The sequence below is a fragment of the Schistocerca piceifrons genome, chromosome 7 (genome assembly GCF_021461385.2).
Source record: "Schistocerca piceifrons isolate TAMUIC-IGC-003096 chromosome 7, iqSchPice1.1, whole genome shotgun sequence".
Classification (NCBI taxonomy): Eukaryota; Metazoa; Arthropoda; class Insecta; order Orthoptera; family Acrididae; genus Schistocerca; species Schistocerca piceifrons.
In genome coordinates, this window is record NC_060144.1 from 351,358,283 (window position 1) to 351,385,680 (window position 27,398).

Genomic DNA, 27,398 nt, shown 5'->3' on the forward strand with positions numbered 1-27,398 from the left:
ACACACTATAAAACTTCGCACAACCGACAAGAACGGAAGCAAACGTAAACGAATAAAGAATAACAAAACAAAGACGGCAATGAATCGCGAAGGATGATGGTAGCGGGACCGTAGAGACATCTATCGGTAGCTCGGCGTTTGAGTGTACGTATATCCATTTAGCACTACCATCGTCCACTGTTAGGGGACGAGGCACTACATGTTTGTCGAACTAGCTGTCCGCGATTCAGTTGTCGAGAACGGTTGCCGCAGCTTCGAAATGCTTGAAAGAGTCAATGACATCGCTTTTCCCTCCAAAAACTGCACGTTCGTATTGCAATTATCAACATGAAAAAATGAAATAAAAACATTTACGTCCGTGAAATAAATCTTTGGCACTCTTCCAAGTTCTCAACATAATAAAAAAATTACTTTGTGTGGTGTGCGTACTGTAAGACCTTCAGTACACACACCATCAGATTATTTGACTTGTCGCTCTAACGAAGTAGGCGAAAGTCAGCAATATGTCTCGTGGTCTTATCGTGGCGTGTTTATCTTCTGCCGTTTGGTCAGACGATAGAAATGTCACTTGCATGCTTAGAGTAGCAGATTGACGGTGACCAAAATTGACAATCTGAAGTTCCTTTGGTATTGGTGCGTTAATCTTATTCTCACATATATCTCTGATACTTGACAAAAGTGTCTATACATTTATCTTCATGGCTATGTACAGGAATATGGTAATCTTATCGGGCGCAAACTGAAACTTGACTATAGACTGGTACAGACAAGTGTAGAACTCGTACAGACTAATGCAGACTGGTACAGACTGGTGCAGACAAATGCAGACTGACTCATCGGAGGTCTGTACACTCATTATAATACCTAGCGCGTTCATGTATCACTGCGCGAGTGTCATCCGTGAGGAGAAAAGGTTCTACGTTAGCAGCAATCTCATTGGCTGCGTTACATATTAATACGCGGATCGGCGGAAGCAGAATTTGGTCCGTCTCTATGGCAGTGTCATCTAGTAGTGCGGAGACGAACGAGTGCTGCGCATGCGCTGTTGTGTTTAGCGGGGCGCGCTCTAGTGGGAAAGTTGTGTACACGCTGACTATGTGTAACTATGCACACAACACTTTGTCGACGAAAAAGTTTAGGGGTACGCATCCCCCAGTGTTCCCCCAGAAAAACAGCACTGGATATAAAGAAGGGGAAGGAGGATATGAACGTAAACATGAGGAAGAAGTCTGTTAGAGAGAGTGTGGGGAACAGATGCGTAGAAGGAGAAGGGGCAGGGTGGTGGACAGAAGTAGGAGGGAGGAGTTGGACAGGGGGAGGGGGGAGGCGGAGAGGGATAGTGGGAGGGCGAGAAGGAAATTAGGATATGTATCCAGTTGTCATACATATTTAGCAATTGTGAAGCATTGCCGTGTTCCCTAGAGTATTTACGTGTGTCACATATTTAAGCGGAGCGAGGTAGCGCAGTGGTTAGCACACAGCACACCGGACTCGCATTCGGGAAAGACGATTCAAACTTGCGTGTCGCCAACCTGACTTAGTTTTTCCGTGATTTCTCCCAATCGCTTCAGGCAAATGCCGGGATGGTTCCTTTGAAACGACACGGCCGACTTTCTTCCCCATCCTTCCCTAATCCGATGAGATCGATGACCTCGCTCTTTTGTCTACCCTCCCCCTACACACAAACCAACCACCTATTCAAAAAATGTATGTACTACGTAGAAACACGCGTATATTTGAATGCACGTTGAGTCAAAATTTCAAGTCAATCGACCACCTACTTTTCGAGCTTCGCGGACACAAACATACGCAGGCTTTATATAAAGGCTTGCGCGCGCCCACCTTGTAGAGCGAGTTGTCGATGCCGCCGGCGAAGGACATGTTCTTCCAGGTGACGATGATGAGGTGCTTGGGGTCGAAGGTGTCTGCGCCGACGACGCCCTCGCGCACGTCCCACTTGACGCGCTCGCGCATCTCGACGCCGATCTGGTCGGTGCGCGCCTGCAGGTCGCGCTCCAGCCGGAAGTAGACGCCCGGCTGGCGCTGGTCCTCCTCCTCCTGGCGGATCTTGCCGATGCGCATCTTGCTGAAGAAGATGCCGATGAAGGCCGGGTCGTTCTTCTTGGGCCAGTCCTTGTTGGGGAACGACAGCGGGTACGTGTAGTGCTCCGGCGGGTCGCTGAACTCCAGGTAGCCGTGCATCGAGAGCTGCGAACAGGCACAACAACACACACTGCGGCTAATATGCCAAAACACTACAACTACAGTGCAATCACGAGTTACAGCGAGTACACCAAGTCCTTGCAGCCACACATAAATTTTTTCATTAGTAACTTTTCTACATGAGAGAGTATACAATGTAAATGGCATATTACTATATACATAACTAGGTCTACTTTGGGCTTTGGGATCTGTTCCACAATGCCAGGTCTTGTAGGTGATGACATCTCGATCGGCGAAAGATTCAAGTCCAGGAAGGGACTGTATATAAGCGGGCAGTGCACGTCAGCGGAACCATTCCGCTGTGAGCTCTATCTGCAACAGCATTGAAGCACTATGCCTCGTCGGCATGTGTATCGTCATCGCCGCCACCGCGTGCCTGTCTACAAACACATTATTAGCCTCGACAATAAACTTGGCGGAAATGGTACTGCCCAAGCAGTTATACTGAATGGACCAATTTTCTTTCGTGGATGCAGGGTTAATTTTACTCTGGATGGCGCTACTGGAAATTCTAGTAGTGGGTGGTTTACGCTAGCCATAACGCCCCCAAAGCCCAAAGTAGACCTAGTTATGTATATAGTATATGCCATTTACATTGTATACTCGCTCCTGTAGAAAAGTTAGTAATGATGAAAAAATTCATGTATGGATGAAAGGACTTGGTGTACTTGCTGAAAATGTAACTGTAACTGGAGATATCACTTTGTACTATAATTATTAATAAAGTGTGATGCTTGGCCTCTGTAACCGGGGAGCGTACATCGCGAACCGAGGGCTCAAGGATGCAACAGTTTGAAAAAAATTCGAAAACGTAGTGCCGCACTGCCCGCTGAGCGCCTAGGGAGTCGGTGATGCAACCCGCCCGACTTGGCTGGGCGCCAGGCTCGTGCACTAAGGGACGTGTGCTGCTAGTAAAATCGTGAATAACGTATTTGTAAGTATCGACTAAAATCCTGTAAAAATGAAATGTACTCGTACGTTTCCTATGACCTTAAAAACTGTTAATATTACTACCAATATGAAAAAGGCAATTTATTTGTGCAAGAAGAAGCGACATTTTATGAACAATGGATACTATCCTAAAGGCGGCCACACACGAGAAGAAAAAAAAAAGAAGGCAGTGCGTTAGACCGAACGGCTAACCGGGCGGGCGAGTGTCAACTTTGTTTGCAGTAAAAAGCAACGTGTTAGGGATTATTTACCAGAATAAGATTTTTAGCAGGCGTATAGCTCACTTCCTTAGTATTAAGATCATATGAAATACATAATTTTTCAGACTATGTAACGAGGAACGCTATAAGCTGTACGTTGTAAGCAGCCCCAATGTATGTGACGAAGAGTATTATTTTATTTTATCTTCAGTGCACCATACATTAAGATACCATTTCCAGGTTTGGGATATACCAGTAAACCCCCTGATTCTGTAAAATATATGTTTTTTCTGTATACATATAAATCACCTTCAATTGTACTTTACAAAGGAATTAACATGTTAGGTATTTGATGTTAAGCATATAAGGAACAAAAAGGTTAGAAAAGGTTTGAAATTATGCTTAAAGTTTGCTGGAAGTTACTAAATGCTCTCATTATGAAACACTGGAAGGATACAGATTCGGTAATTTGCGTTCCATTGTAAACAAAAGCAAGTTTTTCACGCCTCAAACATTTAATACAACGTTCCGCCTGAACTACGTGTCATACAATGATACAATTTTGCAGAAATATTCAGTGGTATATCTGGATACTGTCTGCAAATTGTATTGCGAATAGAGGTTGCAGTGAAGAAGTAATAAATTAGAACCTCTTGCCTGATGCTGAAGTTTGACTGCGTGAAAAGCGAAAATGTAAGCGATAAACTTTTTTCACGTTCATCACTTTTTTGGGGGGGAGGGGGGGGGGGTTGGGTGAAAGAGAGAAATAATTTCTGACAGGTCCGAAATTATGTGTAAAGTTTGCTGAAATTCGCAAAGTGCTCTCATTGTCAAATAGGGAATGAAGTCCGGGTATTTCCGCACCATCAGTTATGCTGCCACAAGGCAAAGACACAGTTTCTTACTGTAATACTTGTGTTATTGTGTTTAACTTATAACATAAAATTACATTTCTTAATGAGTACATTACGACAGCAATTTATATTTTTAAATTCGCTCAACAAATACTCCAAATAATGAAAATCAAATTTTCAGTTGTCCCTGGAAGCCGTTGGATAGGCAACCTGCAACTGGCATTGGATTCTGGGTTATGCAGTGGTCGCTTAGTAATACACCAGTTCGCTTGGTAAATGACCGTAAAGAACTGTGACTATATAATGGGTCAGATCTTGGTGTAGAGAGTCGAAAACAGAAAATAAATCTCAACTTTATCTTCAGAGACCCAACGGTGGCGACAAGTAGGGAGCTTAGGGATGTTCGCAGAATGAGACAGGATTTAGGGGTTTTTGTGGGTCCCCACGAGATTTTAGACATCTTTCTTTGTAATTTTTTATGGAATAGTTAACTCTTGTCCTTGGCGAGTTGTTACAAGAACTAGATACAGACTTTCTGAATTGTGTGAAGTGGTTCACGAAGGCGTTTCCACCATGATTCGTCGTGCACGTATAAATGCTCTAAAATCAAGTACCAAGAAAGCAAAAGATAAGAAACTCTAAAATCGAACGAAGATGTTGTTAAAGACAGGATGAGAATATCCAACGACAATACGCAAACGATAGAATATATTGAAGTAATCAAAAATATTAGTAAATGTCTTCTTGCATATGATAAGTTTTTGACAGGAACAATAGAAAACAATAAGAGCGAGAATAAACTGAAACTTATATTGGATGGACATCATATGATTTTAGCTAAGTTATAGCTGATTGCACAGTAACTAACAACAGAGAAAAAATTGTGAATGTATTCCGTGATTTCTTTACATACTTGTACAGTTCAAGACATGAATTAGAAACACAGGAAGTTGTAACGAAAGCGTTGACATTCTGGAAGGAATGTTTGATGACATGTACAAAGCCATTCGTGGTGTGAACAAAGGGTAGTTCTGGGACATTATGGTGTTTCAGCAGAAATGATTGATAGCAAGATGAAAAGTTACTGAAAATAAATATGCATTTTTTTGAAAAAGAAAACAACTTTCCAAAGCTGAAATACAGCTGTAACTACTCACTTTAACAAGAAAATTGCCAGAGAAGGCAGACAAGGGATAAAAAACTGTTCTGGCGGATGGTGTTTGAAGTGGTCACTGTAGCCAGTCGATATCTACTAATACCAATATTACTGGCCCCTGCTTCGATCACAAATGAGATAGATTATTCCTATACGTCGGTCAGGGGCCTGAAAATGGCGTAATAAAGCGCCGAAACTGGTTGCCTAATAAAATAAAGTTGGAAATTGACGGCTGAAAGGTGTTTAATTTAACACGTAAATTGATCTGTAAGAGGAACGTTCTCCTACGGTATTTTTTTAAGACGAATATATTTCTTTCTTTGGTACATAACCAACAATAACCATGATGGAGCTGAAAACCAAAATCTTTCGCTGAAAGTAATAAGACTTGTGGCCTTAAATAGCGTTGTAACAATTCTCGTAACAGAAAACCGATCAGCTGTAACCGTTAGGTGACGGTCATTAAAATCAGAGGGTAGGCTGCTAGATTATTCAGTCAAAACAATGAAAATTTAAACGGGGGTGTTACAAGCTGTAGCACGTGTACCAATAGCCGTAACCTGTGAAACTTAACTATTTCATCATTCATCGCAAAATGGACGTGGTAGGGAACAGAATGGAGTGAGGACGTAATTATGAGCATACTGAGAATGAAATACTGGGCAGGACATGTTGGCAGGTGAATGGATGGTATATAGACTATTAATCACTCTGGTTTCAGAGTGATTAAAAAGACTGAGCAACAACTTAATGGAAGGTGGGTAGATAATGCGAACGGCGTTCAACAGGTAATGCTATACATTTTTTTCCTCGTCCATTTTAGGTTGAGAAAATGCAGAATTTGTTGTGGAACATCGTAGAATATTCCCAATTCAGGCCCTAGTTTCATGAAACACAGGTAGTTGCCAGCGCTATATGTAGCATTCAAAATGGCATCTGTAACGGAGGTGACTTCAGTGGAGAGAGTTTATTTTGGAGGAAAATCAGAGCTCACTGATATTTATAGGCGGTTGCAGAATGTCTACAGAGACCAGATCGAGAACAAAAGCGCGGTGACTCGTTGGGCAAGGCACCTCTGATCTGCCACTTGCCGGCTGGCCAAACACAACTGTAACTTCTGCCGTGTTGGAACGTGCGGACACTCTCATTCGAGGTGATCAACGGATCGCAGTGCAACACCTCGCTCTTCAGCTGGACGTCTCTTTTGGTAATGCTAACACACTCATCCATCAGCTGGGGTACTCAAAGGTGTGTCCCCACTGGGTTCCTAACATTCCGACATCCATCTGTTGCGCTCAACGAATGATGCACTCTGTGAGAAGCAGTACGTTGAGGGCGGGGAGGTTATGGATGCAGCAAGACGTAGGCTCGGAAGTCGTCCAGTAGAGTTGTACCATGCAGACATGCAGGCCCTCTCAGTAAAGTGATGTAAACCCGTCACATTTGAGCCGTGGCGGACTGGCGCCACCACCGGGTACGCTCGTTACATCGTTGTGATTGATTTTGGAGTTAACATGAGATCTTTGCATATCGTGTGGCTTTCTTCTGGGTTGGCGGGCTTCAAAAGTCGGCCGTTATCTTTCAAAAGGAAAACATAGGGAGACGTGGGACTTCTGCGGAGAAAGGAGTGTCGACTGCGACCAGATGTGCCCTAACAGCGTGATGTACCGCGCAGTTGTATTGGTCAGCATGTCTGTGTTTTGGGGCAGCTCGGAGATCCAAGTTTCGTGATTTCTATCAAGGGAAAGGTCCCTGAAGGAATGTGGTTAAGCTGTTTGAGACGCTGAGTTGTGCTGTGTGCAAACATCAAGTAAGTTGGCCGTTAGTGTATGTGGCTGAGCGTCGCGATGAGAGGCGTTTCACTCTCTAGATGATTGTGGATCTTACACAGTCGTTAATCGAAAAGTATGTGGATGAGCTCCGTGAGAGCTGGTTAAATGTTGGCCTCGCATTGAAGTCTTAATTATAACTGTACTAAGTGACTGAAAACTGCACCCAAGTCATATTATTATTGGTGAACCGTCCTTAAATGGTTTCAATTTAAAGGGCAGTGATTGCTGTGGACGAACATTTTGTAGACTGATGCCCGTATGTCTGATGCTAGGATTCTGCCCTGTATTTTGTGTGTTTCAGAGAGTTGCAATTTTCCTGTGCTTGTCAAAATGCTGTAAGCGCCAACGCCTTGGCGGAGAGTGAGGTGTAACCCGCAGCCTAGGTCCTACTGTGTTTACGTAACCCTGCCACGGCTGGATTGCTTTGGGCGAAAACCCCATACAAAAAAGATTTGTATATGTTTTCCTTCTTCCAAGGGAGGTAAAACGCCTTTTGTAATTTGTGATTTGCATATCGTGTTTTCTGGGTTACATAAAGATAGACCAGCAACAAAGTGTGATCTGGGTTTGTTTCATGGCAATCTTTCTTGCTTCTGTTACATATCTATGTTCCAGTGAATTGTGGTTAACCACGTGAGATTTAAGTGTTGTTTGGGCCGTGTAGTATTTAAATGCAATTAAGTGGCTGGCCCACTCTGATAGGAACTGTACTGTTAGTTGTAAGCTTTTGTTAAGTGTGGCGAAGCCACGGCAATACTGTGTTTGCTAGGTGTTTCTGAACAGTTTTACATGCATTTTATGGTTATACTTGTTTTGTTTCAATAAGAACTTATACTAAGTAACTGCTGCTTGTAGTGAAAATTGTGGGGAATGATCTGCAGGGACCTTATGTTAATAAATTAAGTATGTGTAGATCGAAGTACGATTACCAACCATGATTCGCCATCCCGTTTCCCGTCCTGATAACAGCTGTGGTTTGGATAGTGCAAGGTAGTATTAAAGGGGCCACGTACCAACATTGAACGGATATTATGTTCAAAAACAGGGCTTGTAGCCAAAATAGTGGGGAATGATGAGGTTTATTGGAATTCTGAATAAAAGCGCACTGCTTTAAGAAAAAAAAGTACATTTACTTATTGAAGGCCCCTTGTGTTAAAATACACATAGGAGCAACATGGATATGTATAGCTGAAGACTTTCATGTATTTGGTAGTCTACAGGATACAGTTATCCAGCAGTGGATGTCAAATGATGATGTAGTTTTCTCCTCTTGACCTATTTAAACGGTTGTCGTATTGTTAATCCATCCTGTAGTAGCGCAATCAGCCACAAAACTAGTTGCACAAAGAGTGTCGGATTGGTATTTGGGTCGTCGATTTCTATTGCAGCGTGTACCGCTCACTTACCCTGGTGTAATTGTAACGGAAGCCATAGAATGGCAGCTGGAAGTTGAGGTTCTTATGGATCTGCGGCATGGAGGAGTGCAGGTCCGTCTGGTAGTCGCCCTTGTCGTCCGAGTTGCCGCCCTGGTCGAAGTAGCAGTACATGAACTCCGAGCGGATCTGACGCAGCCGGTTCTCCGTCAGCAGGTACGGGGTGCCCGACGTGGTCGCCTGGTTGGGCGGCGCCACGCGGTTCTTGTCGCACACTGCAACACGCAAGAGAAGGCCACCCGGTTACTACGCCACAGCTCAAGAGCACCGCGACCAGACAGTTCGGCGGGGCTGTCGGAACACGCTGTCGTCATCCATTCATCCATATTCAACGCTACAATGCATATGCAGGATCTCACCCTAGAAAGGCATTACTTTTTAAATTTTCCTGTAATTATGAATCTAATTTCAAACTCCATTCATCTGAATACCTTTGGCATCCCTATTATCAAGTATGAGCTAAATTATTTTTTAGGTTTTTTGCATAATTCAAAATATTTTCCGAAATACCCTGAATGCATATGCAGCGCTTCAGAATCCCCACTAACAGTTATCTCGCTCTCTATTCCACATTGATTTCTACATTTATTTAGAAGCAGTTACTAATTAGACAATAGCTGTAGTAGAGGCAGTGGTGGTACTAGCAGCAGCTGCAGCAATAGTAGTAGAAGTGCAGTAAATATACACTACTGACCATTAAAATTGCTACACCAAGAAGAAATGCAAATGATAAACGGATAGTCATCGGAGAAATATATTATACCAGAACTGACATGTGATTATATTTTCACGCAATTTGGGTGCTTAGATCCCGAGAAATCAGTACCCAGAACAACCATCTCTGGCCGTAATAACGGCCTTGATACGCCTGGGCATTGAGTCAAACAGAGCTTGGATTGCGTGTACAGGTACAGCTGCCCATGCAGCTTCAACACGATACCACAGTTCATCAAGAGTAGTGACTGGCGTATTGTGACGACCCAGTTGCTCGGCCACCATTGACCAGACGTTTTCAATTGGTGAAACATCGGGAGAATGTGCTGGCCAGGGCAGCAGTCGAACATTTTCCAGAAAGGCCCGTACAGGACCTGCAACATGCGGTCGTGCATTATCCCGCTGAAATGTAGGTTTTCGCAGGGATCGAATGAAGGGTAGAGCCACGGGTCGTAACACATCTGAAATGTAACGTCCACTGTTCAAAGTGCCGGCGATACGAACAAGAGGTGACGAGACGTGTAACCAATGACACCCCATACCATCACGCCGGGTGATACGCCAGTATGGCGATGACGAATACAGGACGCTTCCAATGCGCGTTCACCGCGATGTCGCCAAACACGGATGTAACCATCATGATGCTGTAAACAGAACCTGGATTCATCTGAAAAAATGCCGTTTTGCCATTCGTGCACCCCGGTTCGTCGTTGAGTACACCAACGCTGGCGCTCCTGTCTGTGATGCAGCGTCAAGGGTAACCGCAGCCATAGTCTCCGAGCTGATAGACCATGCTGCTGCAAACGTCGTCGAACTGTTCGTGCAGATGGTTGTTGTCCTCCAAACGTCCCCTTCTGTTGACTCAGGGATCGAGACGTGGCTGCACGATCCGTTACAGTCAAGCTGATAAGATGCCTGTCATCTCGACTGGTAGTGATACGAGGCCGTTGGGATCCAGCACGGCGTTCCGTATCACCCTCCTGAACCCACCGATTCCATATTCTGCTAACAGTCATTGTATCTCGACCAACGTGAGCAGCAATGTCGCGATACGGTAAACCGCAATCGCGATAGGCTACAATCCGACCTTTATCCAAGTCGGAAACGTGATGGTACGCATTTCTCCTCCTTACACGGGGCATCACAACAATGTTTCACCAGGCAACGCCGGTCAACTGCTATTTGTGTATGAGAAATCGGTTGGAAACTTCCCTCGTGTCAGCACGTTGTAGGTGTCGCCACCGGTGCCAACCTTGTTTGAATGCTCCGAAAAGCTAATCATTTTCATATGACAGCACTTCTTCCTGTCGGTTAAATTTCGCTTCTGTAGCACGTCATCTTTGTGGTGTAGCGATTTTAATGGCCATTAGTGTAGTAGCAATAAGAGTGCAAATAGTGGAAATTACCTTTATTTGTTAGAGATGTCGGTATACTACAAGTTCTATCATCGCTCAGTATTGTTGTTCTGTGCTGTTATTGTCACCGACTTGGTTAGTCTGGTTTGTTTTTGTCCCAATGGCAGTATTGTTACCATCGTGACCTGTCTAGCTTTGCATGAGTTGTTGTTCAAGTCACACGTATTTGTTATAATTTCACCAAGAAAAACAAGAGAGTCAGTGTGTGCTATTGCAGCTAATTTTGAAAGTGCTTTCACTCAGTGAGTCGTGTGAAGAAGGAAGTATTCTTGAAGATAAAAGCGAAGAATCAAACTTTGAACCTGCTGATACGAATGTTCTGGAGGATTACTGTACTTCAGATAGTATTAGTTCATGAGAATCGGACAATGGAGTTCCACACCTACAACTCAGAGATGCCAGCACATATATTAGTCGCAATGAATTTGTAATTTAGATCCTCCTACAACTTCTCGTACACCTGTTCACAATATCGTAAAGAAGGCACCTGGTCCAGCTCGTGCATTGAAAACCTGTAAACCTAAGGATGCCTGGGACGATTTCATCTCCAAGGAAATATTAGATGAATCATCAACTGCACAAATGTAAAAGACAGATGTTGTATACACTCCTGGAAATGGAAAAAAGAACACATTGACACCGGTGTGTCAGACCCACCATACTTGCTCCGGACACTGCGAGAGGGCTGTACAAGCAATGATCACACGCACGGCACAGCGGACACACCAGGAACCGCGGTGTTGGCCGTCGAATGGCGCTAGCTGCGCAGCATTTGTGCACCGCCGCCGTCAGTGTCAGCCAGTTTGCCGTGGCATACTGAGCTCCATCGCAGTCTTTAACACTGGTAGCATGCCGCGACAGCGTGGACGTGAACCGTATGTGCAGTTGACGGACTTTGAGCGAGGGCGTATAGTGGGCATGCGGGAGGCCGGGTGGACGTACCGCCGAATTGCTCAACACGTGGGGCGTGAGGTCTCCACAGTACATCGATGTTGTCGCCAGTGGTCGGCGGAAGGTGCACGTGCCCGTCGACCTGGGACCGGACCGCAGCGACGCACGGATGCACGCCAAGACCGTAGGATCCTACGCAGTGCCGTAGGGGACCGCACCGCCACTTCCCAGCAAATTAGGGACACTGTTGCTCCTGGGGTATCGGCGAGGACCATTCGCAACCGTCTCCATGAAGCTGGGCTACGGTCCCGCACACCGTTAGGCCGTCTTCCGCTCACGCCCCAACATCGTGCAGCCCGCCTCCAGTGGTGTCGCGACAGGCGTGAATGGAGGGACGAATGGAGACGTGTCGTCTTCAGCGATGAGAGTCGCTTCTGCCTTGGTGCCAATGATGGTCGTATGCGTGTTTGGCGCCGTGCAGGTGAGCGCCACAATCAGGACTGCATACGACCGAGGCACACAGGGCCAACACCCGGCATCATGGTGTGGGGAGCGATCTCCTACACTGGCCGTACACCACTGGTGATCGTCGAGGGGACACTGAATAGTGCACGGTACATCCAAACCGTCATCGAACCCATCGTTCTACCATTCCTAGACCGGCAAGGGAACTTGCTGTTCCAACAGGACAATGCACGTCCGCATGTATCCCGTGCCACCCAACGTGCTCTAGAAGGTGTAAGTCAACTACCCTGGCCAGCAGGATCTCCGGATCTGTCCCCCATTGAGCATGTTTGGGACTGGATGAAGCGTCGTCTCACGCGGTCTGCACGTCCAGCACGAACGCTGGTCCAACTGAGGCGCCAGGTGGAAATGGCATGGCAAGCCGTTCCACAGGACTACATCCAGCATCTCTCCGATCGTCTCCATGGGAGAATAGCAGCCTGCATTGCTGCGAAAGGTGGATATACACTGTACTAGTGCCGACATTGTGCATGCTCTTTTGCCTGTGTCTATGTGCCTGTGGTTCTGTCAGTGTGATCATGTGATGTATCTGACCCCAGGAATGTGTCAATAAAGTTTTCCCTTCCTGGGACAATGAATTCACGGTGTTCTTATTTCAATTTCCAGGAGTGTGTTAAGTGACTCTAACTGATAAAAATAAACTATTAGAATTCTTTTAAAAAATTAATAAAATATCACTCAGGCCCACCACATTCCTTTAGTATAACTTACGAACATTTCAGTATGTCAATAAATCTGAAACAAATAAATTCATCTACAAAAAGTATGGGTATGAAAATGGAACAATTTAAAATAAGGAGAGGGTCTTGAAAGCCTTGCACATAAATTGATGTGTATTTTCTGTACTATCCATCCGACGGTTAATTACGAGAAGCCCATGGATCAAAGAAATCTTGAACCCTTACTAAATGTTCAACTTTTCGTACAAGAGGTAGTAATAAAATTTTAATTATCATTTCGAAAAATTGAAATTTACCCACTGTAATTTCCGATAATTATAGTCCAATTTGCGCATTTTTCTTTTCATTTTGTCTGCAGTACTATATATATGACATTCAAATCATTTCTTCTTTTTTATCTGTTCAGAAAAGTGAAAGGGACGTTATTGTAATTCCAGTTTTTAATTTTAACTGTTATCAGAGCAGACATTGTTATTAAAACCTGGCCCATGGTTACATGTTAACGTCCCTAGTTATGATCCGCTTAACATATATTACGGTTGCTTATATTTGTAGTTCTTATGTCCAAATTATTTGAGTAGGAAATAAGAGAAAAGTATTATTCAACATGTGACTCCTCAAGCTTTCCCGGCGGATGTGTTGTAAATAGTCTACACGGGTTTGCTCCGGATCACGTTGTGCAAATTCCACAATATTTCCTCGGAGCAACTGTCCGACATCTTCAGGTGGTTCAACCTTGCTCGTGGCTAGGTACGACTGACGTGATCCGCACGCCGACACCCCATTTTTAGAACACGCGCGCGAAGAATGCGCAGCCGCGGAAATCGTGCATGCGCAATGAGTTACCGTATTCAAACTCCCTCTGCCGAAAATCGCAGAGCGGCTCTAACGCGTGTACGCTGTACGCTGCGTTTGTCAACAATGCGGCTAGACGTTACTCACCTACGGCTGTACTAGGCCAGTGTTATGACGGGCCATTTATCGAAGAATCTTGGTTTTCGCGTCGTGATTTAATAGCAGCCAATGCAAGGTTCCAGGCTGTACTCAGCTGAAATCCCGTATTCTTGTTGATGAGATTATCGGCTGTACGGATATGTATTGCTTCCTTAATGACGCAGTTCCAGAAAGATGATGCCGGGGATAAAACTTCCGACTTTTCATAAATCATACTATGTCCTGTATTCAGGCAGCGTTCCGCAATTCCCGACTTTTTTGGTTGACGAAGGCGTGTTTAACGCTGATGTTCATCGCAGCGTTCTTGTACTGTGCCCCACATTGACAAGGAGTCTTGTACACATCACATTTCCTCGGTCCAAGGTCATCCTTAATCAAACCCAAGAGGTTTCTCAGTTAATTCCATGTCTTTCGAGGACTCTTCCGATTCTTGACGACATGGCACCAAAATACGGCAAAAAGGCCAAAGTGGTGGGTATTTTCGTATCTTCATTCTGCTCCATAGACTGAACTCGCCTGGGCCTGAATGCATTTCGTATCTGTCTCTCAGAATAACCGTTTTGTCCGAACACTGTCTTCAAATGTTGTATTTCACTCGACAGGTTCTCAGGATCAGATCCCACATGTGGTCTACGAATTGACGTACGTAATGCACTACCGCATTGTGCAGGATGATGGCAGCTTGTGGCCTGCAGTTATAGATCTGTATGCGTTAGCTTGCGGTAGACGCTGTGTCCCATGGTTCCATCTGCTTTCCTTCGTACCAAGACATCAAGAAAAGGTAAAGTACCATCTTTTCCCACTTCCATTGGAAAGTTTGTATTCGGATGGAGCGAATTCAGATGCTGAAGAAACGTAGGTAGAGTATGAAGTCCATGTGGCCACACCGCAAATGTATCATCCACATACCGCAGAAAACAAGAGGGTTTGAGAGTGGCTCACTGTAGTGCTTTTTCTTCAAAGTCTTCCATAAAATAATTGGCCACCACAGGAGACAGAGGGCTTCCCATGTCAACACCGTCCTTTTTATTCAAAATATTGGTCTTGAAATAAGAAGTATGTTGAAGTAAGCACGTGTTTGAATAATGGTACTATGTCTTTCTCAAACTTGTTGCTAATGAGCTCCAAAGAGTCCTGCAAGGGCACATTTGTAAATAAACACACAACATCGAAACTTACTAGCAGATCCGATGACTGCAATCTAAGGGTTTTCAGGTGCCCTATGAAATCTTTAGAGTTTCGAACATGATGGTCGCACTTGACTACGAGATGTCCCTATAGTGAGGTCAGGTATTGGCAACAAAATAAGATATACAAACTGCTCGAGGATCGTGCATATAGTAAATTAAAAAGTGGTCCGACGGTTAGGATCCAGAGGAAAACTGTGGAATTCATCAGGAGGAGCTCGATTCCGGCGAAAGTCGCTAAGGGCTGGCGTCAACAGGCTGCAGTTCCTCCTAGACTCTACGGCTTGCCCAAGATCTTTAAGAATGGGGAGCCTCTCCGTCCCATTGTAAATAACACAGAAACATCTACTTATTTTGTTGCCAAAAACCTGACATCGCTATTGGGACCTCTCGTGGGAAAGTGGGTTAGACATGTAGAGGCTTAAAACCATCACCAACTTTCATGACTACAGCTTGGTTTCCCGAGGTGACAATTAAAACTTGATGAGTACTCATCGTACCCGACTGCAGCCAGGGATTAGAAAATAACGGGCTAGCTCCCCGGTTTCAGTTCATATAGTGGGCCAGTGTCTTAGGCTATACTATGTTGAATGGGCAGCATCCAGGTCGAGGAAGGCCGCAGTGGCATACGTAAGCAACTAGGATTATTTCGAAAGAAGGTGGATAGTTTAATGATAGTATAATAAGAAATAATTATTTAGATGGAAATGAGTTTTTAATACATCACATTTTCAAATCAGACTAAAAAGACTGTTGTTCGTTTGAAATCTTACAAGTATTTTCGTATCTAGTAAAATTCACAGTCACAAATTTTTAGGACTATCTGCATGCGATTAGAAATCTGTATGGGGCTAGGAGAAATTATTTTATACTTATTAGCTCAATTGAAGAACGTGGTATAGCAGAAATTCATTTTTATTTAAATAATTATTTCCTTCTTTTTGGTCATGCGTGTGAATCGACCGATTCCAAGCATTTCGATGAGATTGCAACAGAGACATGTGCTAAATATCAGGCGCATTTCAGTTTCTCTACACCTGAGCCAAGCGATATATTGCTATCTCCTACAAATTTCTTGCGAAAAGACCATGAAAGCAAAAATTAGAGCGATTTGAGCTCACATGGGGACTTATCAGCAACTGTTCTTCCTGTGAATCATTTGCAGTTGGAACAAGAATAGGGAAAATGGCAGCTACATGCCAGACAAGAAAGCGAGTTAATATTGCGTTGTCATTCAGTTCTGACTATTGGTGAAAGTTTCAAGTCCCCAGCTGATCGAGAAATGACAGTGGTAAACAAAGTACACCCTCCTCCCCCCCCCTTCCTCCCGCCATACACCAGACAAGAAAGGGAATTATTACGGAATTGCCATCCACTTGTGAGCTATGTTTAAAATTTCAGGCCTCTAACTCATTGGGAAGTTTAAAATCAAATGCAAAATTTGTGCCTAACAGACAAACAGATGGACGAGAAAGCAGTATCCATCTACGACCCCCCCTCTCCCCAAGCTTGCCCATCCACTCACGTACCACTTGGAACACATTCCAATGCTACCAGCATGACACGCTGGTCGTGCAGAGCAGCCTATATGCTAGGTATAACCAAGTCTTTCCATACCCACCACCATCCCTATCTAACAGATCGACAGAAACGAGTTAATATTTTAGCGTCATCCATTTCTATGCTTCGTTAGAAATTTCAGGTCTCTAACTCATCATGAATTTAGTTTAAAATAAGTTGCAAATTTCAAGTCTCTAGCTTATCAAGAAGTTAGCTTAAAAGCAATTTCAAACTTGTACCGAACAGACAAACACAACGAAGAAAGGGACCTAATAAAATCCTGGTAAAAGCCGATTAAAAGGTCATTAGATTATCAGATATTGTAACACTTACTACATTAGTTTAATGTAGTTTATTTGGCTTCCTCTAACAGACCGAGAGACAAATATTCGTCTTTCTGAGTCACCAGTGTACTAACGTCGTTACAGGCTATATTAGTGCTTTGTTATCTTTCCTGCTTGAGGAGTGGTTATGAAGAAAAATTAATTTCTCTTTGTGAGGCTACAATCTTTCATTCCTGAGAAGAAGTGCCATTAGAAATGTTTTTTTGGTTATTTAGTAGAGCAATTCGTAGAAACTTAAAACGTCATTTCCGTCCATACGTTGCAAGATCCTAGTCATTGCTGAGTCCTTGCATGGTTAGCTTTGAAAACTACTGTAGTGTCAACCTGTTGCTAGTTTACTACAGGTTCTGTCTCTGCCAGGTCTTCTCGTGGTGAGAAGTCACCCACATATCTGTCCTAGGTGTGTGTGTTACGTCATCCTACAGTTAAATCGCCTTTCTTTACTTCCAACGATATACTGAACTTTAATTTGGATTAAATAATGAACAGTTCAGCGAGCGAGATGATTGTGCTTCCGCGTAGACGTCATCAACCGAAACATTAATTACTTCCGCGTTTCACCGTCGAGAGGACGTTCTCAGTGAATTACTTCTCCTCTACAGCTAAACTATGTTTTAGTGGTCAATTGGAAACTGGATGCTACTTACGCTAATCTACCAAGTGACCAAGTAAGTTGGCAGTAAGTATCGAAACACTTATCCTCCTCCTACCTCTAGTTGCGGAATTTTTTTCGTGCATGTTCTTTTGTCCACATTGCCGCCATTTCTTCTCTTCCACCTCCACTACCAGACGCTGACAGAAAATCATTGTAGGGGAGAGCGTAATTCCCTCGGTGGGGAAGAAGCTCCGGCAGAATCTTTTTCTTTCAGTTTTGTCGTTTCCAGCCTAGCCGCTGCTATCCTGTTCGCATCAACTAAGTAAACATACCGAGCGATTATATATTCCTGCCTTACACACTGTGATCTTTTCTTATTTCTAGCGGTTTTTACGTCGCCATTAAGTATCTATTGTTGTCACTTTCTGTCGTATAGTCATCGAGTACTGGCGGCTTTCTTACTGAGTTCACGTGCCGTTCATTTTCAATGATTTTGCACAGATCTGTCAGAGGTGTGAAGATGTTTTCTCGTACGTTGTGAAACAAGTTGCCGAGCTAGATCGCCCAGGGCTGAGAACGGCAGGGTATCGGCACTCCCTGATGCTGCTTGTGGTGCTAAACTTGCGAAATTTTAATAAGGTATCATTTTCATCATAATCGTAAAATATGACACTGTAAGATAGATGCCAAAGACTTTGAAAACACGGAGGGATAAGGGACGTTTGACCGAGAATGCAATGCTTTTAAATTTATAGAAGAAAGAAATTCAATAAATTCTACTAGTAGACTGTCCGAATTTCCATACAAAACCCTATTTAGAATATATGTTTCTTTGACTTGTGAGAAAGAGGTGACCCTAGATAAGAAAAGAAATTTTTAGGTCACGTCTGTTGTAGGCTGTCTGCACACGAATTATGGAAAGTAGCATTGGAATTAGCAGAAATAAACAAGATTACTCTTAAGCATTTTTTAAAAAACTTGCGCTTCGTGGATAAGACTGGGTTAGTGTATTTCTGAAACTATACTCAACAATCGGCATTAGGATACCAGAATGCACGACCATTAGGAGGACAGGTGGATTTAATTGACAAGATGTTAAGAAATATGTCGTGAACTTGGAGAAAGTAGTTTCTGAATTTGATTTCATACCAAATCACATGTGCAATGCGGATGAAATGGGAATCACGAATATACAAGAGCCATATACAATACTTGCCACAAAATGAAAGGAAAGGATAGGTTCTGTCACGAACTGGAAAAAAGTAAATCTATTAAAAGTGTTGTTGCTAACTGTAATTCTGTTTTCGGTGTAAATTATGCTGAATTCTGTATAAATTACTGGATGTTTTGCATTTTACATAAATATGAGTATGATACAGGAGTATATCAAGTAAAAATTTCTACAGCCACAGCTAACAGAATTTATTAAATAGTTAGAAAAAGAATTTTAACAGACACTGTCACTGGATGAAGCAAAACATACCTTTGTTTTGATTGAATTACTATACAATTTCGATTGTGAAGTTTTGACCGTGAAACGATTATCAAATGTGTGTGTGAGTACAACTTATCAGAAAGAAAACCTATAAAATTAGACATAGAACACTGTAATCGTAAGTGACTGGCCGCGTTAAAAGACTTCACAATCAAAGGCAAGACCGTAGATATATCGAGTACTATAGTTATACAGCGGATCAATTATGGACTGGTATAAACCTACCAAATCAACAACGGTGTAGCATATCTACTTGAAGAACGAAAGGAGTAAATTAACAGGACAAGCATCACGTCGTCAATCGTTGACAAAGATTTATCATTTTGGGCGGGCAAGTCAAAAAGTTCTCTCAGTAGTTTTCTCAATAGTTTATTCCTTGCCTGAGACAAACTGTGAAGAAATGATAATTAATCGAAACCCTCAGCTGCCAACAGGTGTTGTCGATATACCTCGATGGGGACAGTTGAAAATGTGTGCCCCGACCGGGACTCGAACCCGGGATCTCCTGCTTACATGGCAGACACTCTATCCATTTTTTATTATTGTTCTCATTTTGTTCGATTTTGTTCGTTGTATTTGTTCGGTGCGGAACACCCGTTCAAGTTCAGTGTTGAGCCGTTGACTCAGTTTTTTATTACAGAGGGCAGATAACCCTCTGACCGAACACGCTGAGCTACAGTGCCGGCGGTCCATCTGAGCCACCGAGCACACAGAGGATAGCGGACTTATCCCTTGAACGCTTCCTGTGAGCACACATTTTCAGTTGTCCCCATCGAGGTATATTGACAACACCTGTTGGCAACTGAGGGTTTCGATTAAATGTCATTTCTTTCTAGAGAAGCTGCATGGTCATCATTGGTATCTGTTCTTTCGGAACAGTTACTATCTTCAAACTGTGAAGAGAAAATCCTGACTTTGACCAATCCAACTACCAGCACATTGAGGCGTAGCGCTTTGAACACATCTGTTGAAATGAAATGGAGTGCGCAGTCTGTGAATAGTGTTATTAGCAGCATCTGTAGTTCGTAAGGCGTGACTTTCGACGGAAAAAACAAGTCAGGTGAAAGTGATAAGCGAGATTATGGATATCAGTTCGCGAGATAACTTATCTGGAGCAGTCGATAAAAGTGCAGTTCGTGTGACAAATACTGTTGGAGGTGTTGCATTGACAAAGACATTTTCGGAAACGTTATCGGACAGTAAGAATCAATTAACTTTCTCCAAAAAACGAAAAAGTGTGAACAGGATTTTCACTTAAAATGTTTGTCTAACAGATGCTGCTACGTTTTCTCTGCTTCGAGAAAAAGTAACTTCTTTATCTGTTGAACTTTTTTACAGTAGAAGTTTTTGATGTACATAATTTAGCACTCTTAACTTGCAGTGGTGTTGTTCTGGCCTTCAGTTCAAAGTCTGTTTTGATACAGCTCTTCGCGCTGGTCCATTCTGTACAAAGCATTTATTTTCTGCATAACTGGACTGTTGAAATTTACATCAATTTGAACATGCTTACTGTAGTCGAGTTTCGTCTCCCTGTACAATTTTTAAACCCTCTTCGTCCCCCTCCTTCGAAGAATTTTTCTCCATTTCCTAACAGACTATTTTTGACGCCTCGGGATGTGTCACATCAACCTTGTGACTCATTTTTCCTTAGCGTAGGTAGCACGTATCTTTGTTTCTCTTGTAAAGAGAAATCTGTCTAACAGAACGAAACAACTGAGACAGATCACCAAAAATGTATCCAGAAGGACCAAGGGCGTCCGCAGAGGCAAGATTATAAAAATTGTCATTTTTGATATAACGAGTTTGCTGGGTGTAATGGTGCTCCATGGCGCAAGAACTATATCTGACAGGACGTACACAAAAGTTGTTGTTATCTCAACAAAATTACAGTGATCTACGATTCAATATACTTTTCAAGGTAGCTGCTTAATTTGATACCAAAAAGGTAAACGTATTTCATTGGTTAAGTGATGTGTATCTTTTATATTATTAATATGCTTATAAAAATCTACTTTTGCGTGACAAGGATCTTACATTACATCCTCTTTGCATGCTTTACTTCTACTTTCCCGTGATCAGATCCAACGGACCGCGCGCTGCTTCAAGTTTCCTTCTCGGTTGTCTTCTATCCATCGCTGCTACCCGCCACCTGTCCACATCTATCGCAGACTGTTGCAGGTCTTCATGGAGGCCATGCCTCCATCTCTTCCTTGATCTTCCCGAGGGTCTCCTACCTATGGGGATAAAATACAGGAACTTGCGTGGCCACCTGTCTTCTTCCATGTCCAGCCCACTGTAGTCGCTCGTATCTTGCAATTATGCTATGTTGGCATCTCGGTACAATCCGTCCACCTCACAGTTGTGTCTTATTTTCCTTTCACCGGTGTTTGCGTCCAACCGGAGCACAAATGTTCCGCAGCACTTTTCTTCTCAAATAAGAGAAGTTTATGAAAGTCCTACATTCGGATATTCTACATCTCATGACCATATAGTACCATGGCTTGGATCAGGGTTTTATGTAGTCGACCCTTGAACTATCTTCAGAGATCAAAGCATTTGTGTTAGGCTGTAGAAGGATCGGTTTACTCCTTTTATCTTGGCGTTGATCTCCAATTCGTAAGACGAATTCTCCGTGAAAAGAATTTCCAGATATATAAATTCGCAGATTCTCTCTTAGGACCGGCCTCCCTCCCACAGTGACTGTAGTTGTTCAGTATTCTGACCTCGAGTGACCGGTTGTAACGACGTAACCCGTCTTGGCTTATTTTATTACTAACCCAAATTTGCTGGCAGCCATCTCCAGTGCGCTGATCATTTGTTTAAGTTCCTTTTCAGAGCTGCTGATTAAGCAGGTACCGCCTGCGTGGGCTAGATATGCCAGGTTCTTCCCTTCGACTTGATCTCTTCACAGTTCTGTTTAAAAGTCTCACGTATGATCTTCTCAAGGGCAAAACTGAACAGCGTAGAAGCCACCTCTTGCCGTAGACCCGTCACAGTTTCAAAGTCGCTTGTCATTCGATCTTCACCTTACCGCGTGTTTCACTCAGGCAGATCTCTACCAAGCTGATGAGCTTCAATGGCATCTTGAACTCTTTTTAGACAACTAACAGACTCCTCCAGAACATGCAGTCGTAGACCTTATTTAAATCCACAAAGGAAATGTGTAGTTCTTTACTGTGTTCTCTCAGTTTTTCAATAAACTGTCGGAGAAAGAAGATGCAATCTACTGTTCACCGCCATTGCCGAAAACGTCCCTGACTATCTGCCAAGGGTTGAGGTCTATGTAAGAGTCAGCTGCACAGGATCTTGCAGCACACATTAAGCACGGTGATTACTCGATAGTTGTCACAGTTCAATTTGCCATCCTTCCTATAGACTAGACAGATCAGAGCCGTTTTGCGTTCTGTCGGAAGTTGAAGTCCAGATTACTTGTGTCATTCGGTGTAGTCTTTCTGCAAGTTTCTCTCGCCTCCCGCCTGTATCATCTCGACCTGTTTTCCAACTTTTCGAACGAGTTTAGGAAATAAAGTTGAAAATACTCACTATGCTATTAATGTTCATAAACGGTACCAATAATATTATCAGAAACAGGAAGAATATGGAAGACTGAAAAAATCCTGCTACGTATCAACAATTATAACTAACAAAAAATTCCATTGACTAATACTCTTGAAAGTAAATGAAACACAAAATAAACTTAAAAAAACGGTTCCTTAACTTTGATGGCAGTCTTAGTTTGCTTCGAAAATTTCACGTCTGATCATGTTAACGACGTGACAAAAAATCCTAGGAAGTTTCGCTCATACGTTAGCCATCTCTCCTGCACTCTGTGACCATAATGACATCGAACCGAAGGATGACAGAGAGAAGGCCGCAATATGTACGCCTCTCTCCAAAACTGTTACATTAGGAAAAATCGTACTCCTTTAAACGCGAAAATGACCAATTTCGATGTAAGTGACCACATGACATAAAGACAAGTGAAATCGCTCTACAAAGGCCGCTGGACCTGAGGGGATACGAATGTGTGTGTGTGTGTGTGTGTGTGTGTGTGTGTGTGTGTGTGTGAATTCCTAAGGGACCAAACTGCTGAGGTCATTGGTTCCCAAACTTACACACTATTTAAACTAGCTTAAAATAACTTATGCTAAGAACAACACATACATCCAGGCCCGAGGGAGGACTCGAACCTCCGGTGGGAGGGGCCGCGCAATCGGTGACGTGGCGCCTAAGACCGCGCGGCTGACGAGATACCAATACGATTCTACGTAGAGTATGCGAAAGAAGTTTCTCCTCTTCTAGCAGCAGTACATCGTGTTTGTTTTTCCCGCGCATTATTCAAGAGTGGAATAACGGAGGATTATGTGAAAGTGGTTCGATGAACCTTCTGTCAGACACGTAAGTGTGATTTTCGGAGTAGCCATGTAGTCCTGGTCGTGTTAGATCCTTATTGCTACTTGTTGTCTTCTGGTGGTGAAGGGTGTATGGCGCACTTCCTATTGATTCGTCACACTTTTCCGTAATTTGGGGCATAGATAAACCTCCCTGTCGGAGTGTTACAATAGCAGAACATTTGTCTACGTGTCTCTGCTCTTGGAACAATAATAGCGATGCGCACGCTTTCTACTGTCATTAAGGAACTGAAGTGCCGTAACGATCTAGTACGCATCATACCATTGCTTGAAGTACACTGTGGACATCACAAAACTACAGGTAACAAAAGGGCAGTATAGGATGGGTATTCAGTCGTTACACAGGTAAGCAGATATACCAAACCACGCAACTAATTTGCATGTACATAACATTCTCATGGAAATACTGCATCTAGGACGACGTGCTGAAAAGTAAATGCTTCCGTTTTCTTTCGTGAAAACTCTTAAAGATTTTTACATAAAGAAAACGTTCTTAACATTCTACTTCTTTACTCTCCACGCATACTTACTTACAACCCTCTGCTGCAAGAAGGCTCCGAAAAGTAGCGTGTAACGTGGCGTCGACTCATGGAGCACCCATTACCCTTTTTTTTTTTACCCACAGGGTATATTTTAAATTTCACTTGAAAAAAGAACAAACGCTACAGTGTGCGGTGTGGCACTCATTTGCTTGATACAGCCCCACATTAAATTATATTGATGATGGCCAGTGTAATGTGGCGAAATTTCTAAACTTTAGGTTGATCGACTGGTTTGTACCTATCGGTGCCCCTAAAAAGAGGAATTTGCGCCATCGTCATTGGGAAATGCATTCTCGTCGCGATTATTGAATTATGATTAAGTTATATATTTTTTGCAATGTTTTGTAAAGTCGCTTATTGAGAAACTTTTCTTGAAATATCACAATACACGAGAAAAGTCCGTTTCAACATGAGCTCTGTGACATCTGCAACAATTCGACGCCTTGGATTCATTGTCGGTGATGAAGCGATGCAAGCAGAGTTGAGGTTGTGGCTCCGTCAACAAAGTCAAAACATTCTAAAGTGGCGCTATCAACAAAGTGGTCCCTCGTTGGCAGAAACTGTTCATTTCCAGGGTGACTACGATGAGAAATAAATATTTAGACATTAATAATAAAGGTCTCGAATCTTAACAACGTTGTTTTATTTAAAAATCTTCAACAGTTGTCACACAATAAATTCGGAGGCATTTCAGCACATCTTAGTAGATGAAAACGAACACCTAAACCTGATACGTTTACCAATGTTGTATTATTCATTTTCCTGATCAGCCGTAACCAGTGTATTATATAGTATTTGCAGGGAATTGGATGTCAATTATTACGCTTACTGAATTTAATGAGCGGTAGGAAACACCGACGACTCCAGAAGACATGAAATGTCGTACGCCGTAACACGAGCCTCCGCTGCGATAAATTCAGATGAGAGCCAAGGCACAGTATTGCCTGTCCGGAATTGCTTTAAAGTTTTGAAGAAGATCAAAATTTTGAGCAACTGATTTGAAAGTCTTAATAAAAACTTACAAATCGTACGTATTACACACGAGTTTTCTCACATTTGGTACTGCACGGTAGACGTTTGCGGAACCTCTTCTCCTTATGTCGGGAATATGGTTGGCGACCCTGTTGTCTTGTTAGTATATGAACTAGTTCCATACACGACATGTTGTTGAAGTTGTCTTCGAAGAAAAGAGTGTATAGTTCCGTTTTAAATATAAAAGATGGTCTAATATCTCGTCAGCTGTAACTGTTACAAATTACTTACAGTAGTCAGTAAATTCGCCACATTCTCTGCCATAACTTAGCGAAAGCAGTACCACGATATATTAATCCTCTTTGGATTTTTCTTAGGAGCTTTACCATGTGTGATGTAAATGCAGCATTTGAAGAATTACGATTAAACTGTGCTCTGTGTAGAGTTCCATCGGACGCTTTGGATGCATTCTCCAAGCGCACGTTCTTCTATTGTTTTTCCTTTTTCTCCTTTTTGCATTATCAAATATCAGTTCCTCATCACAATTAAATTTTCGTCACAACAAAATTTTTGAGCAAGTAAGAGAATTTAAATATCTAGATGAAATTTTAAAATTTTCACGTTAACTGAGCAAATTCAGTCATTTATGTTGAATCATACAACGTATATTGAAACATAACGTACCGAAAGAAAAATTAATTGAGCTTTACAAAGTAATAGCCTTGCCTTTGCTGCTGTCTGGCAGCGAATGTTGGAGCCAATCATCCAATCAATTACGACAAACTGATTTATCACAGATGAAGTTCCTCCTCTTTGTAGCGAGATATTCATTACTGGATCACAAAAGAAATACTGACATTAGACAGGAACTAGATGTAGACCACATAACAACTATAACTGAGAAATACAGACTTAACTGGAAAGACCATGTCCTATGTATGATTGAAAATAGGATAACTATAGCTGCAATACTACGAGGGCTGTCCAGAAAGTAAGTTACGATCGGTCGTGAAATGGAAACGACTATGAAAATCCGATAAAGCTTTGCAAAGATGTGTTGGGCAGTGTCTCTAGTATGACTCTAGGTAGAATTATGTCGCTCTTTTCATTCCTGAGCTCTTAGTGAGCGCGTAAAGATGTTATAGAAAATACAGGGCTATTACAAATGATTGAAGCGATTTCATAAATTCACTGTAGCTCCATTCATTGACATATGGTCACGACACGCTACAGATACGTAGAAAAACTCATAAAGTTTTGTTCGGCTGAAGCCGCACTTCAGGTTTCTGCCGCCAGAGCGCTCGAGAGCGCAGTGAGACAAAATGGCGACAGGAGCCGAGAAAGCGTATGTCGTGCTTGAAATGCACTCACATCAGTCAGTCATAACAGTGCAACGACACTTCAGGACGAAGTTCTACAAAGATCCACCAACTGCTAACTCCATTCGGCGATGGTATGCGCAGTTTAAAGCTTCTGGATGCCTCTGTAAGGGGAAATCAACGGGTCAGCCTGCAGTGAGCGAAGAAACGGTTGAACGCGTGCGGGCAAGTTTCACGCGTAGCCCGCGGAAGTCGACGAATAAAGCAAGCAGGGAGCTAAACGTACCACAGCCGACGGTTTGGAAAATCTTACGGAAAAGGCTAAAGCAGAAGCCTTACCGTTTACAATTGCTACAAGCCCTGACACCCGATGACAAAGTCAAACGCTTTGAATTTTCAGCGCGGTTGCAACAGCTCATGGAAGAGGATGCGTTCAGTGCGAAACTTGTTTTCAGTGATGAAGCAACATTTTTCTTAATGGTGAAGTGAACAGACACAATGTGCGAATCTGGGCGGTAGAGAATCCTCACGCATTCGTGCAGCAAATATGCCATTCACCAAAAGTTAACGTGTTTTGTGCAATCTCACGGTTTAAAGTTTACGGCCCCTTTTTCTTCTGCGAAAAAAACGTTACAGGACACGTGTATCTGGACATGCTGGAAAATTGGCTCATGCCACAACTGGAGACCGACAGCGCCGACTTCATCTTTCAACAGGATGGTGCTCCACCACACTTCCATCACGATGTTCGGCATTTCTTAAACAGGAGATTGGAAAACCGATGGATCGGTCGTGGTGGAGAACACGATCAGCAATTCATGTCGTGGCCTCCACGCTCTCCCGACTTAACCCCATGCGATTTCTTTCTGTGGGGTTATGTGAAAGAGTCAGTGTTTAAACCTCCTCTACCAAGAAACGTGCCAGAACTGCGAGCTCGCACCAACGATGCTTTCGAACTCATCGATGGGGACATGCTGCGCCGAGTATGGGAGGAACTTGATTATCGGCTTGATGTCTGCCGAATCACTAAAGGAGCACATATCGAACATTTGTGAATGCCTAAAAAAACTTTTTGAGTTTTTGTATGTGTGTGCAAAGCATTGTGAAAATATCTCAAACAATAAAGTTATTGTAGAGCTGTGAA

General features: G+C 43.0%; 1 protein-coding gene across 1 annotated transcript in view; it reads right to left on the reverse strand.

Annotated features, from left to right (window-relative positions):
• Positions 1 to 27,398, reverse strand: part of LOC124805698 (protein mesh) — a 196,959-nt gene that overhangs the window by 163,820 nt on the left and 5,741 nt on the right. Inside the window, exons 2-3 of the mRNA XM_047266267.1 lie at positions 8,623 to 8,864; positions 1,843 to 2,208 (exon numbers count right to left, since the gene is read on the reverse strand). Coding sequence (XP_047122223.1) covers positions 1,843 to 2,208; positions 8,623 to 8,864 — 608 coding nt within the window. The remainder of the gene's footprint in view (positions 1 to 1,842; positions 2,209 to 8,622; positions 8,865 to 27,398) is intronic.